At 39.5% G+C, this 27,342-nt stretch overlaps 1 protein-coding gene across 1 annotated transcript in view; it reads right to left on the bottom strand.

Annotated features, from left to right (window-relative positions):
* The window catches only part of PLD5 (phospholipase D family member 5), a 266,832-nt gene that overhangs the window by 84,938 nt on the left and 154,552 nt on the right, over window positions 1-27,342 (bottom strand). The window contains exon 4 of the mRNA XM_024740486.1: window positions 10,146-10,273. Within this exon, the coding sequence (XP_024596254.1) occupies window positions 10,146-10,273 (128 nt within the window). The remainder of the gene's footprint in view (window positions 1-10,145; window positions 10,274-27,342) is intronic.

Raw genomic sequence — 27,342 nt, 5'->3', positions numbered from 1 at the left:
CACCAATCCTCACTTTAAGGGGCTATTTGGAAAGCTCAGCACTTTTTCACAGTTTCCCTCTATGTGAATGTATTATGAATTATAAAATGAGTTTAGTTTTAAGTTCTTATAAAACATTTATTCCATACTTAAGAAATAGCATGTTAATTCATTTAGGCTTTTAAAAGCATAACTTTGCTGCTATATTTGAGCTGAAGGAGAGAATTCTAAGAAGTCCACTTTGTTTACTCTCCCTCTCATTATGTGGTTCAGGAGCTGAGAACAAACCAGCAATGGACAAGGTCAGAGGGATATCTCTTCTAGACAGACCTGGAGGGCTCAGTGGCATGCAATGGCAATAGTGGAGAGGTTGTAATTCTCCAGCTCCTACTGAGAATGACATTAAAGGAAGCATAAGGAGTTGACTTGTCCTTAAGAAAGGAGCTTGATTAGTCATGAAACAGAGAACCAGGTCCAGGTACTTGCCCACTTCTTCCTCTAGTCTTCTCTATAACTGAAGGGAAACCAGCTACCACTTAGGAATGTGTAAACAGGGAAAGATCATAAAATAGCTTGTATTCTTCATATGAATAATAGGAAATAACTTGCACCTTATCTTTGCTCTGTATTTACCATGTTTAAAATGGGGAAATTTTCATATTTTACAATGATCCATTTCAAAAGGAAATAATATCCAAATGGCTATACAGATTGAGAACAAACATTTAAAAGATCAACCTACTTTCCTACAAAACAAACAACTAACAGCAAAGACAAAGGAAGGATCCTCATGCAGAGAAACCAATACTTGAATATATGTATGTCTGTCTATCTAAGGGAAGGAGTAGAAGGAAGTAAAGTAAACAAAGATAACTTGTTCAAAGATTTGGAGAAAAATGTCATTAAACCTCAATAATTCAAACCTCACTCAAGTGAAATTCATAGAAGTTTAAACCCTATCAGTTAATAACAGTTAATAATAAAGACAATAAAATTTAGTGGTGGGAAGATGCATTTTCTTTAAAAAAAAAACAACAAATGATGCTCAAGTTAAAAACCACTTAGTGGGGGGAGGAATCAAGATGATGAAATAGGAGGATGTGGAATTCACCTCTCCCTCCAAGTACATTAAGAATACACCTACAAATGGAACAAGTCTCACAGAGCACCTGCTGAACACAATCAGAGGACCTTGGACACCTGAAAGGACAAGAAAAATCCCCACACAACCAGGTAAGACAAAAGAAAGACAAAAAGAAAAGAGGAAATGGGATGGGACCAGCACCCCTGGTGGGGGAACTGAAGGAGAGGAGAGGTTCCTGCACACTGGGAAGCCCCCTCACTGGTGGGGAAATCAGCTGGGACAGAAGGGGAGCTTTGAGGGATCAAAGGCGAGTACAGCAACCAGTCTGTGGCAGGCAGGACACAGTAAGACCTACACGGATGGTCTGTGCTATAGCCCTTTGTGCCACAGACTGAGACGTGTCTGCTGGTGTGGATGGGGGCTGGGTGCTGGAAAGTGGGGTTTGGAGAGAAGACCCAAGGAGGGGACAGCTGTTGGCTGTGAAGAGACAGCCTGAAGGGATGAGAGGAAGGAGCTCCACAACTGGGAATGTTCGTGGAAGAAGCCCAGGCCGCCATAGAAGCAGGGTGCCGTTGTTGAGTGGCATGCAAGGGGTGGGGCCACCACTGCAGCCCCCTTCCCCATGTGCTGGCCCCTGACTCCATGGGCACTAGGAGGGGTGCCCACCTGAGCAGGCTTGCGTGCCCCACCCATTGCTGCCTCTGCTCTGCCTGCCTGGGCAGGTGCGTGTGCTCTGGGGCAGCCTTGGGAGAAGCTCCTGGTGGGAGGCACACATGCAGAGGTGGGGCTGAAACCACAGGTGAGCCCCAGGGGCCATGCAACTAAGGAGGAAGAGCTGAAATTTCTCCTTGTGGCTGTGGGAACCGTGGATTTACATCCTCGCTTCTGGCTTTGTAAACTCAGTGCCTGTGGGGTATCCAAATGGCTGAGCGCTCCCACAGCTGAGACAGGTCTAGCTTTAGTGGCTGTAGGCTTTGTGGGCACATACATGTGGGGATTGGACCAGGCCAAAATCTGAGCTGCCTTCATAGCTCCCACAGCAGTTCCAGCTGCACAGTTACTGCAGTCCTGGAACCTGACTTCAGTGGACCTGCACAGGTGGCCTGGTAAAAACAATGCCTGAGAGACACCAGGGCCAATTGCCAGCATACCCCTCGTTAGGCGGGGCTGAGAGCACTTCCAACAACAGTGTAATCTGTGAGCCAACACGGGGTGAAAAGTGACAAAACAGAGTACACTCACAGGTGAACAGCTACAAAGGAGGAAAACTCAGTGGCTTCCCTCCCAGTGGGAGTGCTCTAATCCTACCTACCTTGCACCATAGATCAGAAACACAGGTCAGAAACAGATCTTGGGGCCTCTACTGCAACAACTAGGGAGCAGACCCCACATCTGACAGGGCAGTGACAACCACAGAGCAAAGGGGAGGCCCTGCTCAATATCCAGTGCAAGCTCTGGTCACCGCAACATCAGTCATACCTCCTGTAAAAGGGATGATGGCCAGCATACACTGAGGAAAGAGGTAGCAGATGTTCATTCTAAAAACAGCCCTCGCACCAAAAAAATATTAAACCTACACAGGCTACACAGAAACTTTCCCACATAAAAGTCGCCCTCCAAGAGAGTCTGAGGGTCAAGCATTGGGAGGAAGAACCCCCAGAACATTTGGCTTTGAAGGGCAACTGGGTCTGAGCATAGGAGTTCCACAGGGTTGGGAGAAATAGACTCCACTCATGTGCACTGGGACCCAGGACAAAGCAATACCTCCATAGGAACTGGCACTAGACCTAAGTAGGGGTCTTAGAGGGTCTCCTGGGGAGGCAGAGGTTGGCTTTAGCTCACTATGGAGGCAAGAACACTGGTGGTAGAGGCCCCAGGGGATATAGATCAGTGCCGAAATGGAGGTTCCCATTTTGGCACCAAGACCCAGCCCCACCCAACAGCCTATAGGCTCCAGTGCTGGGACACTCAGGCCAAACAACCAGCAGGTTGGGAACACAGCGCCACCCATCAGCAGACAGGCTGCTTAAAGTCATATTGAGCTCACAGCTACCTCAAAACATACCCCCTGACATAGGGTGTCAAGAATGAAAAGAAATGAAGAAAGTCTCAGAGACGTCTGGGACAATGTTAAACGTACCAACATTTGCATTATAGGGGTCCCAGAAGGAGAAAAGAAAGAGAAACGACCTGAGAAAACATCTGAAGGTGTTATAGCTGAAAACTTCTTTAACATGAGAAAGGAAACAGTCACTCAAGTCCAGGAAGTGCAGAGAGTCCCATACAGGATGAAGCCAAGTATGAACACACTGAGATACATATTAATCAAACTGACAAAAATTAAAGACAAAGAAAAAATATTAAAAGCAACAAAGGAAAAGCAACAAATAACATACAGGGAATCCCCATAAAGTTATCAACTGATTTTTCAGCAGAAACTCTTCATGCCAGCAGGGAGTGGCCTGGTATATTTAAAGTGATGAAAGGGAAAAACCTACAACCAAGAACACTCTACCCAGCAAGGCTCTCATTCAGATTCGATGGAGAAATCAAAAGCTTTACAGACAAGCAAAAGCAAAGAGAATTCAGCACCACCAAACCAGGTTTACAACAAATGCTAAATGACCTTTTCTAGGCAGGAAAGAGACCAGCAACTTAAAACACCTTGTATATATACAAAGTGCTATATCAAAACCTCATGGGGACAGCAAACCCAAAAACTACATTAGATGCACACACAAAACAGAAAAAACAACCCAAACACAACACCAAGGATAGCCATCAAATCACAACAGAAGAGAACAAAAGAGGAAGAAAAGAAACCTACAAAAACAAATCCACAACAATTAAGAAAATGTCAATAGGAACATACATATTGATAATTACCTTAAAAGTAAATGGATTAAGTGGTCCAACCAAAAGACATAGACTGGCTGAGTGGATACAAAAACAAGACACTTACATATGCTGTCTGCAAGAGACCAACTTCAGATCTCAGGACACATGCAGACTGAAAGTGAGAGGGTGTAAAAAGGTATTCCATGCAAATGGAAGTCAAAAGAAAGCTGGAGTAGCAACACTCATATCAGATAAATTAGACTTTAAAATAAAGACTGTTAACGAGAGACAAGGAAGGACACTACATAATGATCAAGGGACCAATCCAAGAAGAAGATATACCAACTGTAAATATATATGCACCCAACATAGGAGCACCTCAATATATAAGCCAAATGCTAACAGCTGTCAAAGGGTAAATCAACAGTAACACAATGCTAGTGGGGGAATTTAACACCCCATTTACACCATTGGACAGATCACCCAGACAGAAAGTCAATAAGGAAACACAGGCCTTAAATGGTACATTAGACCAAAAGGACTTAATTTATATTTATAGAACATTCCACCTGAAAGGAGCCAAATACACTTTCTTCTCAAATGCACATGGAACACTCTCCAGGATAAAACACATATTGGGCCATAAATCAAGCCTTGGAAAATTTAAGAAAACTGAAATCATATCAAGCATCTTTTCTGACCACAACAATAGATTAGCAGTATACTACAGGAAAAAGAAAACTGTAAAAAAACACAAACACTTGGAGACTAAACAATATGTTACTAAACAACCAATGATCACTGAAGAAATCAAAAAGGAAATAAAAAAATACCTAGAGACAGATGACAACAAAAACATGACAATCCAAAACCTGTGGGAGGCAGCAAAAGCAGTTCTAAGAGGGAAGTTTATAGCAATACAATCTTACCTAAGGGAACAAGAAAAATCACAAATAAACAACCTAACCTTACACCTAAAGCAACTAGAGAAAAAAGTACAAACAAAGCCCAAAGTTAGTAAAAGGAAAGTTATTGTAAAGATTAGAGCAGAAATAAATGAAATAGAGATGAAGGAAATAATAGAAAAGAGCAATAAAACTAAAAGCTGACTCTTTGAAAAGATAAACAAAATTGTTAAACCTTTAGCCAGACTCATCAAGAAAAAAAGGGAGAGGGCTCAAATCAATAAGATTAGACATGAAAAAGAAGTTACAACCAACACCACAGAAATACAAAGGATCATAAGAGACTACTGCAATCAACTATATGCCAATAAAATGGACAACCTAGAAGAAATGGACAAATTCTTAGAAAGGTACAACCTTCCAAGACTGAACCAGGAAGAAATAGAAAATATGAACACACCAATCATAAGTACTGAAATTGAAATTGTGATTTTAAAACTTCCAACAAACAAAAGTCTAGGACCAGATGGTTTCACAGGTGAATTCTATCAAACATTTAGAGAAGAGTTAATACCTATCCTTCTGAAACTCTTCCAAAAAATTGCAGAGGAAGGAACACTCCCAAACTCATTCTACAAGGCCACTATCACCCTGATATCAAAACCTAACAAAGACACCACAAAAAAAGAAAATTATAGGCCAATATCACTGATGAACATAGACTCAACATTCCTCAACAAAATACTAGCAAACAAAATCCAACAACACCTTAAAAGGATCATACACCATAATCAAGTGGGATTTATCCCAGGGATGCAAGGATTCTTCAATATATGCAAATCAATCAATGTGATACACCACATTAACAAATTAAAGAATAAAAAACTTATGATCATCTCAATAGATGCAGAAAAAGCTTTTGACAAAATTCAACACCAATTTCTGATGAAAACTCCCTAGAAAGTTTGCATAGAGGGAATCTAACTCAACATAATAAGGGCCATATCTGACAAACCCACAGAAAACATCATTCTCAATGTTAAAAAACTGAAAGCATTTCCTCTAAGATAAAGAACAAGACAAAGATGTCCACTCGCCACTTTTATTCAACATAGTTTTGGAAGTCCTAGCCACAGCAATCAAAGAAGAAAAAGAAACAAAAGGAATCCAAGTTGGAAAAGAAGTAAAACTGTCACTGTTTGCAGGTGACATGACACTATACATAGAAAATCCTAAAGATGCTACCAGAAAACTATAAGAGCTCATCAATGAATTCAGTAAAGTTGCAGGACACAAAATCAATACACAGAAATCTCTTGCATTACCATACACTAACAATGAAAGATGAGAAAGAGAAACTAAGGAGACAATCCCATTTACCATCACATCAAGAAGAATAAAATACCTAGTAATAAACCTACCTAAGGAGGCAAAAGACCTATATTCAGAAAACAATAAGATACTGATGAAAGAAATCAAAGATGACATGCACAGATGGAGAGATATACCATGATCTTGGATTGGAACAATCAATATTATCAAATGACTAAAGCAATCTACAGATTCAATGCAATCCCTGTCAAATTACCAATGACATTTTGCACAGAACTAGAAAAAAAAAATCTTAAAGTTTGTATGGAAACACAAAAGAGCCTGAATAGCCAAAGCAATCTTGAGAAAGAAAAACAGAGCTGGAGGAATCAGACTCCCTGACTTCAGAGTATACTGCAAAGCTACAGTCATCAAAACAGTATGGTACTGGCACAAAACCAGAAATATAGATCAATGGAATAGGATAGAAAGTCGAGAGGTAAACTCACGCACCTATGGTCAACCAATCTATGACAAAGGAGGCAAGAATATACAATGGAGAAAAGACAGTCTTTTCAATAAGTGGTGCTTGAAAAACTGGGCAGTTATATGTAAAAGAATGAAATTAGAACACTCCATAACACCATACACAAAAATAAACTCAAAATGGATTAAAGACCTAAATGTAAGGGTGGATGCTATAAAACTCTTAGAAGAAAACATAGGCAGAACACTCTCTGACATAAATCGAAGCAAGATCTCTTTTGATTCTCCTTCCGGAGTAATAAAAATAAAAACAAAAATAAACAAATGGGATCTAATTAAACTTTTGCACAGGGCTTCCCTGGTGGTGCAGTGGTTGAGAGTCCATGGGCTGATGCAGGGGACACGGGTTCGTGCCCCGGTCCGGGAAGATCCCACACGCCACAGAGCGGCTGGGCCCATGAGCCATGGCCGCTGAGCCTGCGCGTCCGGAGCCTGTGCTCCACAATTGGAGAGGCCACAACAGTGAGAGGCCCGCGTACCGCAAAAAAAAAAAAAAGTTTTATGCCACAAAGGAAACAATAACAACATGAAAAGCAACCCACAGAATGGGAGAAAATATTTGCAGATGAAGCAAATGACATGGGATTAATCTCCAAAATATACAAACAGCTCATGCATCTCAATAACAACAAAAACAACAACAAACAACCCAATAAAAAAAATGTCTGGAAGATCTAAATAAATAGACATTTTTCCAAAGAAGATGTATAGATGGCCAAAAAGTACATGAAAAGATGCTCAGCATCACTATAATAATGATAAATTATTGCACTACAATAATCAGATCTAATAATTTGCATTATTAGAGAAATGCAAATCAAAACTACAATGAGGTTTTACCTCACAGCACTCAGAATGGCCATCACCAAAAAAATCTACAAACAATAAATGCTGGAGAGAGTGTGGAGAAAAGGAAACACTCCTACACTGTTGGTGGGAATGTAAATTGGTACAGCCACTATGGAGAACGTTATGGAGGTTCCTTAAAAAACTAAAAATAGAACTACCACATGATCCAGCTGTTGGGCATACACCTGGAGAAAACCATAATTTGAAAAGATACATGCACCTCAATATTCATTGCAACACTATTTACAATAGCCAGTACATCGAAGCAGCCTACATGTCCATCGACAAAGGAATGGGTGAAGAAGATGTGGTACGTATGTACAATGGAATATTACTCAGTCGTAAAAAAAGAACAAAATAATGCCATTTACATTAACATGGATGGACCTAGAGATTTTCATTCTGAGTGAAGTAAGCCAGACAGGGAAAGACAAATATCATGATATTGCTTATATGTGGAATCTAAAAAACTGGTACAGATGAACTTATTTACAAAACATAGAGTCACAGAGGTAGAAAACAGTCTTATGGTTACTAGGGGGGGAAGGAGGAGGGATAAACTGGGAGATTGGGATTCACATATGCACACTACTATATATAAAATAGATAACTTAATAAGGACCGACTGTATAGCACAGGGAAATCTACTCAGTACCCTCTAATGACCTATATGGGAAAATAATCTAAAAAAAAGTGGATATATCTATATGTATAACTGATTCTCTTTGCTATACAGTAGAAACTAACACAACATTAGAAATCAGCTCTGCTCCAGTAAAAATTTTTTAAAAACTACTTAGCAGAATTTACATATAATTAATATTGTTACAGAACCAATTTTATCTATTTAATATGGGAGATTCAGATGAAAATTTCTGGGCAAAAGATACTTATTGGTTAATTTTTTACAAAAGTACAAAAAAAGCAAAAGATAGACCCAGAGATTTCCATAAATTAGACTATTTTTCTCTAAATACTCTAAATTATTGAGGCTTTATACTATCTTTGCCTTACTTATTTCTGAGGTGCTGATGTTGCTGTAATCACTATTTTTATATGTGTGTTTGAAGGGCCATCACATACAAGATAAACAGAATCAAAATTTATATTTTTCATATCAGAATTAATACTGGAAGAAATTTGCTTAAAACATTCAATACTGAAACTCAACTCTGGGCTGACGTCTACTTTTCTTTAAAATGGATGCAATAATAGTGTTTACCTCATAGGATCATTGTGAGGTTTTAATTAAATAATCCATTTACATGGCTTAGAACACCTTGCATTCAATATAAGCTAGTTATTGTTGCAATTATTATTATTTATACTATTATTTTATTCAGAATCATTTTTATATCAGTAGGTAGCACCTAATTTTCTGAGCAAATATAAAATAAACAATGTTTTGTCATAATCTTTGATGGTGCTTTCAATTCCAAAATGAATTACGGCATTTTCTTTCAGTGTCCCCTCCTCTGCTGGGGAGGGAGACTGTCTTATTAGAGATACCAAGTACTTGGCCCTTGAGACTGGGCTGCTGACTGTGACTCCTCCTCACATGCAAAACTAGAAAACCACCTTAGATAAGTTGTACTTTGGCTCCACACTATTCCATGAAGAGGGCAATAATTGGGTTTTTAGTATTTCATTTGCCCATTTCTTTTACAGCTGAGCACTTTTATTTGCCTCACACATTAAAAGAGGAAAACTAGATGGAATATGTGTGCATGAAAGACGGTAGTTTAAGAAGGAAAAGAGTGGAAACTGGGAGGCAAATGGTTAAAGGCCTGAGGCTCACAGTACAAATATAATGTTACCCTCTCTCAGATTTATCCCACGTGGTGTTTTCTTTCAAGCTGTGGCCATTGTGTGTCTGCACATCAGTGCTTTTTTCCCATAGGAATAAATAGAAGTGCAGTAGAATTCAATGTCATTTCAGGGATCCTAATATTAAAAGAGCTCAGGTAAAACATTGTGTATGGGCTCTGTGCATGCATAGTTAACTGGTCAGTCTTCTTATGCATCCAATGATGAAGAACTTCCAGCCACTAGTTGACAAATGGGAAGAAGGTGATTTGTGATCCTCCATGGATCACCTTTGGCACAAATAAATACATGAAAATTAAAAGACTGTTCAAGTATATTTTCAAGATATTTGAAGTTAATTATTTGCAAAAAGAAAGATGAAGACATCTTTATCTTAAGATTTTTTAAAGGGATAAAACTATTATTCTACAATATGTGATCCTAGACTGAATTTATGTTTTCCTGTTTCTCATAGATTATGTGATCTCATCCTGAAAATTTAGTTTTGTGTAATATAAATTACACACAAACATGTTCTAAAGAATCTTGGAGTAGCATCTGAGTTATAAAAGTGCTGAAGCAATGGCAGTTCTTTTGGTAAAATGATTCTGACAAAGAAAGGTTTATCATTTCATTTTAAATGAAGGTGAACCTACTAAAACTATGCAAAATAACAAAAGCTGTAGGTTTAATTTCCCTCAACCACAGTAGAGGTGACTGAATGCTTTATGGAGGTGGTAGGTTTTTTTGTTGTGTTTTTTTTTTTTTTTTGGAGGTGGTAGTTTTGATGCTGACAGAACACTGACTTTATGTAATGAAAAGATTACCTGTCCCAGGGACTGCCAGTCCAAACCAGCACTGCCGATGTAAACATGCTGTTTGTCCACAATCCAGAAGGAGGACTGCAGCCGGCCCTTGTTGTAGGCAGTCATGTTCATGTAGGTCACCTCAGCTCCTAGGAGTTCAAGGAAATCCCAGTCAGCCTCTGTGTCAAGGCCATGAACATGCAGTCAGTCACGTACCAGCAGAAATACTCATGGTCTGCATCCATCACAGTTGGCATTCAGGGAAGCCAAATATTTACATTAGTTAAGTGTAGAGAGGACCCTCAAGGAGTTACTTTATTCCCAAAGAGAATACAAGGGGAAAAAAAAAGAATAAGTTTTTCCCTATGTATAGCTCCACATGGTGACAAGATCATGGCTTCTAAAGTCAGATCTGACTCAAATCCCCGCTCCTTGATTTATCACTCAAATGGTGAGATAGGTGTGCCATGCTCTTTTTTCTTTTACTTTTGGGATAATTTTCATACAATTTTGCAATCAATAAAAGATCAGTCTTGCTTGGTAATATGCCTTTCCTCAATAAGAAACTGGCTTTCTTTTTCTTTATTGAAGTATAGTTGATTTACAATATTGTGTTAGTTTCAGGTGTACAGCAGTGATCCAGTTATGTATATACATACATATATATATATATTTCAGATTCTTCTCCATTATAGGTTATTATAAGATATTGAATTAGTTCCCTGTGTTATACAGTAAATCCTTGTTGTTCATAGGAACTGGCCTTCCTATACTTTCTGTATGTTAGTTTCACCTTTTACCCTTTCACTTGCCTTAACTTCTTTGTTTCCCTCTTCATTATTTAATTTGGATTTGGTTTCTTCCTAGCCTTTCTTTATCTGATAATTCTTAATATAAGCAACGGGGTTATTCAAGCCTTACAGAAATGTAAGGTCAACTAGGTAACCCAGACTATTGTTAAAACCAAAAAATTCACTTTAAGATCTGAATTTAACCAATTGTTCTATGCATAATGTGTCATAATCAGTTGTCAAGCTGCTATGTACTGCTACCTCAGGACTATGTGTTTACAGCTTCTCAAAAGGAACATATACGGGGGGACCTTCAAGATAGCAGAAGAGTAAGACGTGGAGATCACCTTCCTCCCCACAAATACATTAAAAATAGATCTACATGTGGAACAACTCCTACAGAATACCTACTGAATGCTGGCAGAAGACCTCAGGCCTCCCAAAAGGCAAGAAACTCCCCACGTACCTGGGTAGGGCAAAAGAAAAAAGAAAAAACATAGACAAAGGAATATGAATGGGACCTGCACCTCTGGGAGGGAGCTGTGAAGGAGGAGATGTTTCCGCACACTAGGAAGCCCCTTCACTGGTGGAGATAGGGGGTGGGCGGGGGAAGCTTCAGAGCCATGGAGGAGAGGGCAGCAAAAGAGGTGCAGAGGGCAAAATGGAGAGATGCCCTCACAGAAGATCAGTGCCAACCAGCACTCACCAGCCTGAGAGGCTTGTCTGCTCACCTGCTGGGACGGGTGGGCGCTGGGAGCTGAGGCTCGGGCTTTGGAGGTCAGACCACAGGGAGAGGACTGGGGTTGGCTGTGTGAACACAGCCTGAAGGGGGCTAGTGCACCACAGCTAGCTGGGAGGGAGTCCGGGAAAAAGTCTGGAGGTGCCTAAGAGGCAAGAGACCATTGTTTCGGTGCGTGTGAGGAGAGGAGATTCAGAGCACCACCTAAATGAGCTCCAGAGATGTGGCTATCAGCGCGGATACCAGAGTTGGGCATGAAATGCTAAGGCTGCTGCTACAGCCACCAAGAGGCCTGTGTGGAAGCACAGGTCACTATCCACACCTTCCCTCCCAGGAGCCTGGGCAGCCTGCCACTGCGAGGGTCCTGTGATCCAGGGACAACTTCCCCGGGAGAACACACGGCGCACCTCAGGCTGTTGCAACGTCATGCTGGCCTCTGCCACCACAGGCTCGCCCGCATTCCATACCCCTCCCTCCCCCGGCCTGAGTGAGCCAGAGCCCCTATTCAGCCTCTCCTTTAACCCACTCCTGTCTGGGCGAAGAACAGACACCAAAGGGCGACCTACACGCAGAGGCAGGGCGAAAACCAAAGCTGAACCCCAGGAGCTGTGTGAATAAAGAAGAGAAAGGGAAATTTCTCCATGGAGCCTCAGGAGCAGTGGATTAAATCTCCACAATCAACTTGATGTATCCGGCATCTCTGGAATACCTGAAGAGACAATGCATCGTTCCAAAATTGAGGTGGTGGTCTTTGGGAGCAACTGTAGACTTGAGGTTTGCTTTCTTCATCTAATTTGTTCCTGATTTTATGTTTATCTCAGTTTAGTATTTAGAGCTTACTATCACTGGTAGATTTGTTTATTGATTTGGTTGCTCTCTTCCTTCATATATATACATTTTTTTTTTCTTTTTCCCTTTTTGTGGGTGTGTGTATGCATGCTCCTTTTTGTGATTTTCTCTGTATAGGTTTCCTTTTACCATTAGTCCTAGGGTTCTGTCTGTCTGTTGTTTTTTTTTTTTTTTTTTAGTATAGTTTTTTAGTGCTTGTTATCATTGGTGGATTTGTTTATTGGTTTGGTTGTTCTGTTTTTTTCTTTTCTTTTTTTTTACTTTAATAATTTTTTTATTTTAATAACTTTATTTATTTATTTTTTTCTTTTCCTTTCTTTCTTTCCTCCCTTTTCTTCTGAGCTGTGTGGCTGACAGGGTTTTGGTGCTCTAGCCGGGTGTCAGGCCTGAGCCTCTGAGGTGAGAGAGCCTAGCTCAGGACTTTGGTACACTAGAGACCTCCTGGGACCGTGTATCAATCGGTGAGAGCTCTCCCAGAGATCTCCATCTCAACACTAAGACCAAGCTCCACTCTATGACCAGCAATTACCAGTGTTGGACACCCCATGGCAAACAACTAGCAAGACAGGAACAAAACCCCACCCATTAGAAGAGAGGCTGCCGAAAATCATAATAAGTTCACAGACACCCCAAAACACACCATCGGATGCAGTCCTGCCCAACAGAAAGACAAGATACAGCCACATAAACCAGAACACAGGCAGCAGTCCCCTCCACCAGGAAGCCTACACAACCTACTGAACCAACCTTACCAACTGGGGGCAGACACCAAAAACAACGGGAACTATGAACCTGCAGCCTGTGAAAAGGAGACGCCAAACACAGTAAGTTAAGCAAAATGAGAAGACAGAGAAAAACCCACCAGACCAAGCAAATGAGGAGGCAGTCTACATGAAAAAGAATTCAGAGTACTGATAGTAAAGATGATCCAAAATCTTGGAAGTAGAATGGTGAAAATACAAGAAATGTTTAACGAGGACCTAGAAGAACTAAAGAGCAAACAAACAATGATGAACACCACAATAAATGGAATTAAAAATTCTCTAGAAGGAATCAATAGCAGAATAACTGAGGCAGAAGAATGGATAAGTGACCTGGAAGACAAAATAGTGGAAATAACTACCACAGAGCAGAATAAAGAAAAAAGAATGAAAAGAATTGAGGACAGTTTCAGAGACCACTGCGACAACATTAAATGCACCAACTTTCGAATTACAGGGGCCTCAGAAGAAGAAGAGAAAAAGAAAGGGACTGAAAGGGAAAAACCTACAGTAAGATTACTCCACCCAGCAAGGATCTCATTCAAATTCTATGGAGAATTCAAAAGCTTTACAAACAAGCAAAAGCTAAGAGATTTCAGCACCACCAATCTACCTTTACAACAAGTGCTAAAGGAACTTCTCTAGGCAGGAAACACAAGAGAAGGAAAAGACCTACAATAACAAACCCAAAACAATTAAGAAAATGGTAATAGGAACACACATATCGATAACTACCTTAAATGTAAATGGATCAAATGCTCCAAAGAAAAGACACAGACTGGCTGAATGGATACAAAAACAAGACTCGTATATATGCTGTCTACAAGAGACCCACTTCAGACCTAGGGACACATAGAGACTGAAAGTGAGGGGATGGAAAAAGATATTCCATGCAAATGGAAATCAAAAGAAAGCTGGAGTAACAATTCTCATATCAGAAAAAATAGACTTTAAAATAAAGGCTATTACAAGACACAAAGAAGGCCACTTCATAATGATCAAGGGATCTATCCAAGAAGAAGACATGACAATGGTAAATATTTATGCACCGAACATAGGAGCACCTCAATACAAAAGGCAAATGCTAACAGCCATAAAAGGGGAAATCAACAGTAACACAATAATACTAGGGGACTTTAACACCCCACGTTCACCAATGGACAGATCATCCAAAATTACAATAAAGAAAGAAACACAAGCTTTAAATGACACATTATACAAGATGGTCTTAATTGATATTTATAGGACATTCCATCCAAAAACAACAGAATATACTTTCTTCTCAAGTGTTCACGGAACATTCTTCAGGATAGACCATGTCTTTGTTAAAAATCAAGCCTCAGTAAACTTAAGAAAATTGAAAAGGTATGAAGCATCTTTTCCAACAACAACACTATGAGACTAGAATAAAGCTGGTTCTTTGAGAACATAAACAAAATTGATAAACCATTAGCTGGACCCATCAAGAAAAAAAGGGAGAAGACTCAAATCATTAGAATTATATGAAAAAGGAGAAGTAACAACTGACACTGCAGAAATACAAAGAATCATGAGATATTACTGCAAGCAACTGTATGCCAATAAAATGGACAGACTGGAAATCAGAAAGTAGGCATACAGGGAACTTACATCAACATAATAAAGGCCATATACGACAAACCCACAGCAAACATCATTCTCAATGGTGAAAACCTGAAAGCATTTCCATGAAAATCAGGTACAAAGCAAGGATGTCCACTCTCACCACTATTATTCAACGTAGTTTTGGAACTTTTAGCCACAGCAATTATAGAAGAAGAACAAGTGATGAAAGAAATTCAAGATGAAACAAACAGATGTAGAGATATACCATGTTCTCGGTTGGAAGATTCAACATTGTGAAAATGAGTATACTTGAATCCAAAAATGGGCAGAAAACCTAAGTAGACATTTCTTCAAATAATACATACAGATTGCCAACAGACATATGAAAGGATGCTCAACATCACTAATCAGTAGAGAAATTCAAATCAAAACTACAATGAGGTATCACCTCACGGCAGTCAGAATGGCCACCATCAAAAAATTTACAAACAGTAAATACTGGAGCTGGTGTGGAAAAAAGGGAACCCTCTTGCACTGTTGGTAGGAATGTAAATTGATACAGCCACTATGGAGAACAGTATGGAGGTTTCTTAAAAACTAAAAATAGAATTACCATATGACCCAGCAATCCCACTACTGGGCATATACCCTGAGAACACCATAATTCAAAGAGTCATGTACCACAATGTTCATTGCAGCTCTATTTACAATAGACAGGACATGGAAGCAACCTAAGTGTCCATCGACAGATGAATGGATAAAGAAGATGTGGCACATATATACAATGGAATATTACACAGCCATAAAAAGAAACGAAATTGCTTTATTTGTAGTGAGGTGGATGGACCTAGAGACTGTCATACAGAGTGAAGTAAGTCAGAAAGAGAAAAACAAATACTGTGTGCTAACACATATACATGGACTCTAAAAAAAGAAAAAAAAGAAAAGGTTCTGAAGAACCTAGAGGCAGTACAGGAATAGAGATGCAGATGTAGAGAATGGACTTAAGGACACGGGGATGGGGAAGGGTAAGCTGGGACGAAGTGAGAGAGTGGCATGGACATATATATAGTAGCAAATGTAAAATACGTAGCTAGTGGGAAGTAGCCTCCTAGCACAGTGAGATCAGCTCGGTGCTTTGTGTCCACCTAGAGGGGAGGGATAGGAAGGGTGGGAGGGAGATGCAAGAGGGCGGGGATATGGGGATATACGTATACGTATAGGTGATTCACTTTGTTAACAGCAGAAACTAACACACCATTGTAAAGTATTTATACTCCAATCAAAATGTTAAAAAAAAAAAGGAACATATAGCTCACTGAATACAAAGCCACTAAAGTGAATTTCCGGTAAAGGTCCATTTCTTTTTTTTTTTTGCGGTACGCAGGCCTCACTGTTGTGGCCTCTCCCGCCGTGGAGCACTGGCTCTGGACACACAGGCCAAGCGGCCATGGCTCACAGGCCCAACCACTCCACGACATGCGGGATCCTCCCGGACCGGGGCACGAACCCGCATCCCCTGCATCGGCAGGCGGACTCTCAACCACTGCACCATCAGGGAAGCCCTAAAGGTCCATTTCTTTAAAAGAACAATCTACATGTATATATTTAATGTACTAAACTATTCAATTTTCACATATTCAGTATTAATAAAGAAAATGTATTCTGGTGGGCCTTTTCTTTGTCAAAATCTTCACTACAAGAGGAAGATGTAATATCATATGCCTAAGGCTACATTCCAGGATACAGAAAGAAGATTGATTTACACTATGAACTTAACCTGTAACTCTTGGGAAAATGTATGCATCTGGGCTCCTGTGGCAGGAGGATAATAAAAGAGGCCATGGGGCTGGTAGAGGATGTGCAGTGAAGAGAGCATCCAGGAAGTTTTTCTCTGTGGGTGGAGCAAGTTCATTATCCTAGATAATTGCAGGCACATGTTCCTTAGCCTTCAGCCATCCTGGAAGAGTAACTTCCCAGAGGTATGGAAGAATGTGAATGTCCAAAGTGGGTAGTTACCATGGCAATTATGGAGAGACCCAAATCTGCACAGAGGGTGTGGTACCCCCAGAGACAGCTGCCAGTGCTCCTAAGTGGATGAAGAGCAGCATTTGTCTTTGGAGAGTGCTGCCATTGCAAAGTACCACAAACTGAGTGGCTTAAAACAACAGAAACTTGTTCACTCTTAGCTCTAGAGGTTAGAAGTCGAAAATGAAGATGTCAGCAGGGCCGTGCTCCCTCTGAAACGTAGAGGATAATCCTTTCTTGCTTCTTCCTAGCTTCTTGTGGCCATTAATCTTTGGCATTCCTTTGCTAACAGATGCATTACTCCAATCTCCCCACTTCTGTTGTCACATGGTGTCTTCTTATGTGTCTTTGTTTTCTCCTCTTCTTATAGTGACACTAATTATGCCGGATTAAGGGCCCATCGTACTACAGTATGATCCTATCTTAATTAATTATACCTGCAAAAAACCTATTTCCAAATAAGGTCATATTCTGAGGTACTAGGGGGTAGGTCTTTAACATGTCTTTTGGGGAGACACAACTCAATCCATAACAGAGATCTTGGCCACTTTAACTGGCTATGCTCTTCAACAGCACTAGGCTCACCAGCACTAATGGAAGCATCTTCTCATCTCTGGAGGAAGAGAATCAAGGTGATCTTGGATTTGCTTCAGAGTCTACCTTCAACATGTGCCTCTGTCAGGCCTTCACCTGCCTTCTCATTCTGCCTAGAAACTCTAATCTTCTGTGACATTGGCTGGCTCTCACTTCCTGGCCTGGGATATGTGCATTGGACTATTTATTAGCTCTTAGACTCCCCACATATTCTTGCTCAGGTCCCGAGCCCCAGCCCACTGGCCCACGAGTGGACACTGAGCCTATCTGAAAGACTCACTGAGGATTATCCCTTTCAACCTCTTCACCCCACACTGCATAGCCATCTCCCTAAAAGTACTATGTTAATTTACTTGGCAGGTTAGCCTAAAGAGTGTGATTTAAGGGACCACAGACCTGTGTATCCCTGCATCCAGAGTATCTACAGTTACTTATTGATGCCTAAAAGTATTCAATAAACCTTTACTGAATATCTAATATATACCAAATGTTATGTGAAATTATGGACAAAAGAGCAAAAGTGGCTGATTCAAATTTAAGCATACCAGGGTGTGGCCAAAATGGTGGGAAGACCCTGAGCTCACCTCCTCCCAAGGGCACACCAAAATTACAACTATTTACAGAGTAACTATTGATGAGAAAAATCAGAAGGCCAGCAGAAAACATCCATAACTAAAAATGTAAAGAGGGAACCACAGTGAGACTCGTAGGAGGGGTGGAGACACGGTACAGTCAAGACCCATACCCTGGGGTGGGTGACCCACAAAAGGGAGGATAATTACAACTACAGAGGTTCTTCCCAATGAGCAGGTGATCTGAGCTCCAAATCGGGCTCCCCAGCCTGGGTCTCCTGCACCAGGAAGACGAGCTTGCAGAGCATTTGGCTTTGAAGGGTGGAAGGGCTTACTTTCAGGATAGTCAGAGGGCTGTGGGAAATAGGGACTCCACTCTTTAAGGGTGCACACAAAATCTCACATGCTCTAGGACCCAGGGCGGAAGAAGTGATTTGAAAGGAGCCTGGTTCAGATCCACCTGCTGATCCTGGAGAGTCTACAGAAGAGGCAGGAGGTAACTGGAGGTAACTGGAGCTCACCCTGGGGACCCAGACATTGGTGGCAGCCATTTTGGGGAGCTTTATCTGCCACTTGGGCACCACTCCTGGCAAGAGTCGTTTTGGAATCCTCCCTTGAGCTTATTAGCACTGGAACCTGACCTCACCCACTGGATGGTCAGCACCAGTACTGGGATGCTTCAGGCCAAATAACTAGCCAGGTAGGGACATAGCTCCACCCACCAGGAGGCCTGCTGTCTTAAGTCTCCTGAGCCCAGAACCACCCTGGGACCCATCCCTGTCCACCAGAGGCCCCAGGACTCTAGGACCAAGCCCTGCACACTAGCCTTAGGACTGCCAGAGCCCTGCACCCAGAGACACCAGCTCTGCCAATCAGTGAGCCAGCACTAGCCCCAGGATCTGGCCTCACCCACCAATGGGCAGGCACCATCCCCGCAATCCCCTGGGTCTGGCCCTGCCCACCAGCAGTCACACACAAGTCCCAGGACCATCACATCCCAGCAGCCTCCTGTATCAGGACCCAGCCCTGCCCACCAGCAGAACAAAACCAACTCCAAGACCTCCAAGGCCCTGCAGGCAGCAGCCTCATGGTCCCCCCAGTCAGCAGCCAGTAGTTTCTGCACAAGGGAGGGCCTGGCAACCAACCAAACTGGAGGCCAGACAGCTACCAGACTGCCCACAGTAGTCAGTCTGCCATAACAGAAAGACCTGCACAGCCCACGTAGGGAGGACCCCTACAGCATTTACCTCTGGTAACCAAAGGGGAGTATATTACTGGGATGCACAGAATATCTTTTATAAAAGGTTACTTCTCCAAGGCAGGGAAACATAATCAACCTGCCAAATACACAGAAGTACAAACACCAAATTAGGCAAAATGAGGTGACAAAGGAATAAGTTCCAAATGAAGGAACAAGATAAAACCCCAGAAGAACTAAGTGAAGTGGAGATAGGCAATCTACCCAAGAAAGAGTTCAAGGTAATGGTTGGAAAGATGATCAAAGAACTCAGGAGAATAATGGATGAACACAGTGAGAAGTTTAACAAAGGTTAGAAAATATAAGAAAAGAACCAAACAGAGCTGAAGAATATAATAACTGAAATGAAAAGTACACTAGAAAGAATCAGCAGTCGATTAAATGATACAGAAAAACAGATCAGCAAGCTGGAAGACAGAGTAGTGGAAATCACTGAAGCTGAACAGAAAAAAGAATAATAAGAAGTGGGGACCATTTACAAGACACCTAATGTTCACATACTAACGTTCACATAATAGGGTTCCCATAAGGAGAAGAGAGAGAGAGAAAGGGGCAGAGAACATATTTGAAGACATAATAGCTGAAAATGTCCCTAACCTGGGGAAGGAAACAGGTTTCCAGGTCCAGGAAGCACAGAGGGTCCTAAACAGGATCAACCCAAAGAGGACCACACCAAGACAAATTGTAATTAAAATGGCAAAAATTAAAGATAGAGAGAATATTAAAAGCAGAAAGGGAAAAGCAACAAGTTAGTTACCCACAAGGGAACTCCCATGAGGCTATCAGTTGAATTTTCAGCAGAAACTCTGCAAGCCAGAAGGGAATGCCACAATATATTTAAAGTGATGAAAGAGAAAAAGCTACAATTAAGAATACTCTACCTGGCAAGGCTTTCATCAGATTTGATGGCAAGATCAAAAGTTTTACAGACAAGCAAAAGCTAAAAGGGTTCAGCACCACTAAGGCAGCTTTATAGTGAAAGGTTAAAGGGACTTCTCTAAGAGAAAAAGAAAAGGTCACAACCAGAAACATGAAAATTATGAAAGGAAAAATCTCATTGGTAAAGGCAAATATATAGTAAAGGTCGTAAATAAGCAATGTATAAAGGTAGTAGGAAGGATAAAAGACAAAAGCAGGGGGGACTGGATGATGGTAGTCAAAAGGTACAAACTTCCAATTGTAAGATAAATAAGTACTAGTGATGTACAACATGATAAATTAACACTGCTGTATGTTAGAGATGAAAGTTTTTAAAGCGTAAATCCTAAGAGTTCTCATCACAAGAAACACTTTTTTTTATTTCTTTAATTTTGTACCTATATGAAATGATAGATGTTTAGTAAACTTACTGTGATAATCATTTCATGATGCATGTAAGTCAAATCATTATGCTGCACACCTTAAACTTATACAGTGCTGTATGTCAATAAAACTGGAAGAACAAAAAACAAATTCAAGCATACCAAATAAAGTGCAAAATTTAAAATGATCAGGATCTGCTCCACCCCTGCTGTTCAGATAGCAAGGGGGCACTGAATATCTGAAAGATGAAAAAGGGGTGCCCCCATCACTCTATTAGGGAACCCTAAGTGAAGGCCGAGAGCATGAAAGACAGTGATGGCTTCACAGTTCTGCCAGGGCCAGAGCTACAAGGCCAGCAGAGCTGTGTGTAGAGATCAAGCAATATGTAGTAACAGTAACTCCCATTTACTGAACACCTCTGTGTGCCCAGGGCCAAGACAGCTATGTTACAATGATCCCACATGGTATATCGTTTTTTCCCTACAAACTACTGCACATGGTATAAGAAAATCAATTGAAAATATTTGATGATACATCTGGAAAAATATTTGTCTACATATGGTTTGTGAAATATCACTTTCACATTAAGAATTATCTATTCGTCTCTATCTAAATCTAATCCCCATCTATCTCTAAAGATAAATGCTTTATCTTAATTTATACCTTAATTTACATCTATAGTTACATAACTATAATTTATATATTTATAAATATATATTTAGTCATATCCAACTGTTCCTCATTTTATTACAAACATATTATTCAATATTTTACTTAAAATAATTTATTTTACATACACTTCTAAATTATCTTTTTTGTTGGTTATAGAAATTATCCTCATCCTATTGTTTTTATATGTATTAGAAAGAGATGGTTAAAATCCAATATTTTCTGACTATAAAACATATTTAATTACAAAAAAGTTTTTAATACACCATTTATTGCAGTGGTAGTATTAAGTGCACAAACCAAATTTGAGTTTATTACATGGTATTATGCTAGAATTTAATTGGCAAAGATGGTTACACACATTTTTATGAAGTAAATGTTATAGACTTATAAGACTACAAAATATCTTTATTGATTCAAATAAACATATTTTTTCAACAGCTTTGAAAAGGTATTTGTTAAGTTTGATTAATCAATTTTCATTCTCCTATGTTTCATTTTTAATAGAGAAAAATATTGTTGGTCTCTCTGCGGCCAATGATCCACTGTGCAGATGCCTCAGGGTGCCAAGTGAGAGATGCACATCACAGCAACAGTGACACACCAGGACCACTGGCTGGTTGCTGTGCAAGGTTGTTGTTGGTAGGTCTGGATTTCTGCAGTTCCTCCTGTTTTCAGCCTGATCATTTATGTGTTTAACTGATGGTTAACAGAAATTATTAGCAATTCAAAATAATGTTTTTATTTATTTATTTTGTTTTAAATTTTTTTTCAAAATATTTTTTAAAAAATTTTTAAAAATTTTATTTTTTTTATTATTTTATTTTATTTATTTATTTATTTTGGCTGCATTGGGTCTTCATTGCTGTGCATGGGCTCTTCTCTGGTTGTGGTGAGTGGGGGCCACTCTTCACCAGTGCACGGGTTTCTCATTGCAGTGGCTTCTCTTGTTGTGGAGTATGGGCTCCAGATGTGTGGGTTTCAGTAGTTGTGGCATGTGGGCTCAGTAACTGTGGCTCATGGGCTCTAGAGAGCAGGCTCAGTAGTTGTGGTGCATGGGGCCCAGTTGCTCCGTGGCATGTGGGATCTTCCCGGACCAGGGCTTGAACCCATGTGCCCTGCATTGGCAGGCGGATTCCCAACCACTGCGCCACCAGGCAAGCCCCTCAAAATAATGTTTTTATATGCAAACATGATAAATCAAGAGGATGTACTTGTTTCTATAATCACTTTATCAATTACTTTTACAATATGTAAGAAGTCCAATTAAATCTTTAAAAAAGCTACAAATGTGCTGACGTGGTGGTGGTGAAGTCCTAATCCACTGCATTAATCAAGATAAAGTGGTGTGGATAATCCCCTTGTTTTACTTCCTTCTTGAGAAGTAAAACATTAAGAATCAGGAAATCCCAAACTACTTATTAATCCTTTGAGCTTTAATAGAGATGCTCTTTTGACATTTAATAGAGAATGCTCCTGGTTTTAGAGCAGTTCTATTTCTTTACTGTTATTCTTATGGTATTAACCAGATAATACTGTACTTTATTTTGTGCATGCATAATGTCAATGAAGAAAATAATCCATTGAAATTTAACAGAGAAAATGAAAATATTAACTAAAAGTTATTTATTAATTAAAAAATACTTAAAGGAAAGAAGTATAATGTCACAATGAATTGGAAATTAATGTCACTACCTTGGGGAATCAAGTTGACTGCATATACACATATTTTAAAATGTGGATCCTCCTCTAGAAAGACTTTCCAGCATTAAACTTGCTGTCCTATATCTTGTTTAGTGGAATTAATAACTAACTCACATATAGAGAGCATTGTTCTTTTTCAGGGACCCTAATGTTTGCCTTAGTCAGATTGTGGAGCACCTCACTGTTCCTCATGTATGATGCAGCTGTGGATGATAGTACATGGCTGAGTTCAAAGTCACCCCCACCTGCCTACAATGCAGACCCTTGGCGACCAGCTTTCCATCTGTGCCTACCACATGATTTTTAGGACATGACTATGTTTGTGATTCTGCTTTTTACCATCAACAAAAAAATCCTTATACTCATAATTTGATCAGAAATAGATTCACAAATAATATATTTGTTGAACAGCAGCTAATTCATCACCTCAGGATACTCATTCCAATCTAAAATTGCTAAAATATTATTTATTATCTCCATTTTGAAACTTCAGGAATGTGTTTTCTCTCTAGATTAACTGAACACCAGAGATTCTGAAGAGGTTTAACATTGGAATGTTCACACACACATATACATAAGGAAGATAACTCAGGGGGAAAGTGAACAACATCAGAAGACATCTGGTTGAAGAATTTAATTCCAGTGTAGATAAGAGAGTTAAATTCTACCTATGTCCAGATTTATATACTCCAGATGTATCTTCTCTACATCAAACAGTTCTCTCTCTCTCTGTCTCTTTCATGAAGGGGAAACAAAATCTTCATAGGCTATGTCTGTTACTTGATGTTACATGTGGTTTAGATGTTCATCCTTTCTTCTTGGCCAATGCCCTCTTCTTAGAGTGCTAGATGCACCCACATGATGCAGAATGGAAAGGTTTAGGTACCATGTAAATCTGTTTAGTCTCTATTTTGCCACAGCTGATTGAACCAAATGTAGACACCTGACCTAAGCTAAGCCAATAAGATTTCCTCTGAAGCTAATTAAAAGTAGCTGTGCTGGAGAGTCATAAACAGATGGAGGTTGCCATGACTATCCAAGTCCACATAAATGAATGGGAGGAGAAGGCAAGCTTCAGAGAGTGTGAAAGAACCAGATGCATGAGGAAAAAAGATAAAAAGACGATGTCCTCCCAGGAGAGGAAAAGGAAGAGGGAGGCAGTGGTAGAGAGTCCTTGGTGGACTCGTCTCCTCAGACCAACTCCACTTCAGACCTTGAGTTCCTCTAAATCTTTAGAATAAATTACTTGTTATTTAAACTTGGTTTGGAGGGTTATGTTTCTTTACTAGCTTATTCTTATGGTATTGATCAGATAAGATTGTACTTTATTTTGTGCACACATACGTCCTACAACCTTTATATGCATATTTTTAATGTCTGACTAAAAATATTCAGTTCTGGGCTAAAAATCATGCAATTTTTAGCAACAAGCCAGTTGCACAAATTGCATGATTAAATGTTTCAAATTTAAAATAAACATTCTGTCAAAATACTCTTCATAATGATACAAAAGGAAATATGTTAGTACATTGTGGTTAAAAGTAGAAAATAAAGTTCTATATTCCCCTTGATTATCAAGAAAAAAATCAAACAAATGTATCTCCAAGTTTATTTCCAGAAAGTCACCTGTTGAAAGTATATTACTAAAGCTTTAGTAAATTTCAAGAGAATATATGTAACTTACAAGAAAATTATGAAGCATCATATACAAATGGATACCTGTGAACCTTCCTTCTTACTAAACATAAAAACTAAAACCTTGCCAATCTGATTAAAGCAGTGCTTCCCAGTCAGTGATGATTCTGTCCCCCTTCCCCCATGGGACATGCAGCAATAACTGGAGGCATTTTTATTTGTCAAAATTGGTTACAGGAACACTATTAGCATCCAGTGGGTAGAGTTCAGGGATGTTGCTAAACATCCTGCAATACACCAGGTAGTCTCCCACAACAGAGACTTATCCTGCCCCAAATGTTGACAGTCTTGAGGATGAGATATCCTGCATTAAAGTTGTTTGTGTGCTTATGCTTGATCCCATATCCCTACCATTTTTCTCTGATGCAACCATGATCCTGAATTTAGTGTTTACCATTGTCTTATTTTTAAATAGTTTATCACATGTTAATATACCCCTAATAGCATTATAAAAATGAGTTTATCACCAGCTTTGGAACACAGGTAATTAATGAGCCTTAAGCATGTATCAAAGGGAAATGCATCAGTATTAGTAATTATAGATTTCTGTAAAGGCTTATAGGTGTTTCCTGAAAGCAAAGTTTGTAGCAGAAGTCTATCATACCAATCAAGTTTTTCTTCTTCTGAATGTATTGATTTGTATGAGCAATGAAAAAGGTCATAGCCTATTCTTGGGAGCTTTAATAAAACCAGTACAGTTTAATCCATTTAATTAGCAACATTCTGGAATCCATTGGCTTGAAGGTTAAAGGGAACACCAAAGGATAAAAATCACCAGTCATGACATATCTCTGTTTTCAAATCATTCAGTGAGTGATATTCAGAAAATTTTTTAGATAATCAGTTACATGTTCCAGTTGTAGAAAAAGTGAATCTAAAGTGCACATTTCATTTTTAGTTTTAACATATCCATTCAAACATTGTCAAAACTATGTTGTGGAATTTTTCACGGGTTGTCTTTGATACTTTGCTTTTAGTCTACAGATTTGGACTCACAGGGTCCATTTCTAGCGAAATGCCACACTTTCATTATTGCCTTATAGTCCAACAATTAAACTCTCTATAGGAATGGTTGATTTAAGGAACCATTAGGCTTTAAAATAAAGTTATACTTAAAAATAAAATTTGCTCTAATAAATGCTGGAGAGGGTGTAGAGAAAAGGGACCCCTCCTACACTGCTCGTGGGAATATAAATTGGTGCAGCTACTACGGAAAATAGTGTGAAAGTTCCTCAGAAAACTAAAACTAGAATTACCACGATCCTGCAATCCCACTCCTGGGCATATATCTGGAGAAAACTATGATTTGAAAAGATACATGCACCCCAGTGTTCATAGCAGCACTATTTACAGTATCCAAGACATGGAAGCAACCTGACTGTCCATCAACAGATAAATGGACAAAGAAGATATGGTATATATACACAATGGGGTATTAATCAGCCATAAGAAAGAATGAAATAATGCCATTTGCAGCAACATGGATGGACCTAGAGATTATCATATTAAGTGAAATAAGACAGACAGAGAAAGAAAAATATCCTATAATATCACTTACATGTTGAATCTTAAAAAATGACATAAATGAACTTATTTACAAAACAGAAATAGACTCACAGACATAGAAAACAAACCTATGGTTACTAAAGGGGATAGTAAGAGGTGGGGGAGATAAATTAAGAGTTTGGGATTAATATATACACACTACTATATATAAAATAGATAAGCACCAAGGACCTACTGTATAGCACAGGGAACTATATTCAGTATCTTGTAATAACCTACAATGGAAAAGAATCTGAAAAAGACTATATATAAATTGAAGTATAGTTAATTTACAATGTTGTGAGATACATACATACATACATATATAGATATATATCACTTCGCTGTACACCTGAAACTAACACAACATTGTAAATTAACTTACTTCAATTTAAAAAATGGTTAAAAATAAAACATTGTGAAGAAAAATATAAAGTTTGCTTAAATTATACATCCTCAATTATGCAAAAAATTCCACACTCAAAACAGATAAGTAAAACATGATCTAAAATGGCTCATCAGTTGTAATAAAATATGATAAGGTCTGGGATGTTGGTGGCCAGAACTGAGCCCTGCCCCATTCTGCAAACACTCCACTGCATGAGCATCTTGCACCCAGCCCACCCCAGTCAGCAGCCAAGCCACAACTACACCAGGTGAGTGCATCCTGCCCAGGCACGACCCTGCCACAGGCAGTGAGGTATTCCACATAAGAGACATCCCTTGAGAGCTGGCTCTGAAAGCCAGGGGAGATTGTGTTTCTGGGCTCTATGGATCATCTCCTACGTAAGACCATGCATTCAAGAATGGGAGAGGGAGCTGTTTTGCCTAGTACATAAAGACAAAGACAGTCAGGCAAAATGACGATACACTGGAATGTATTCCAAACCAAAGAATAAGAAAAATCTCCAGAAAAGGATCTTAATGAAACAGAGATGAGAAACCTAACTGATAAAGAGTCTCAAAGTAATGGTCAAAAATAAGCTTACTGATCTTGGGAGAAATGGATGAACACAGTGAGAACTTCAACAAAGAGAAAGTACCAAACAGGTTATAACTGAACTGAACTGAAAAATACACCAGAGGGGTTCAGCAGAAGAATGAATGAAGGAGATGCACAAATCATC

This window comes from Neophocaena asiaeorientalis, unplaced genomic scaffold, assembly GCF_003031525.2.
Source record: "Neophocaena asiaeorientalis asiaeorientalis breed wild unplaced genomic scaffold, Neophocaena_asiaeorientalis_V1.1 scaffold291, whole genome shotgun sequence".
Taxonomy (NCBI): Eukaryota; Metazoa; Chordata; class Mammalia; order Artiodactyla; family Phocoenidae; genus Neophocaena; species Neophocaena asiaeorientalis.
Note: the sequence above shows the minus strand (reverse complement) of the source record. Positions and strands in the feature narration are given on the sequence as shown.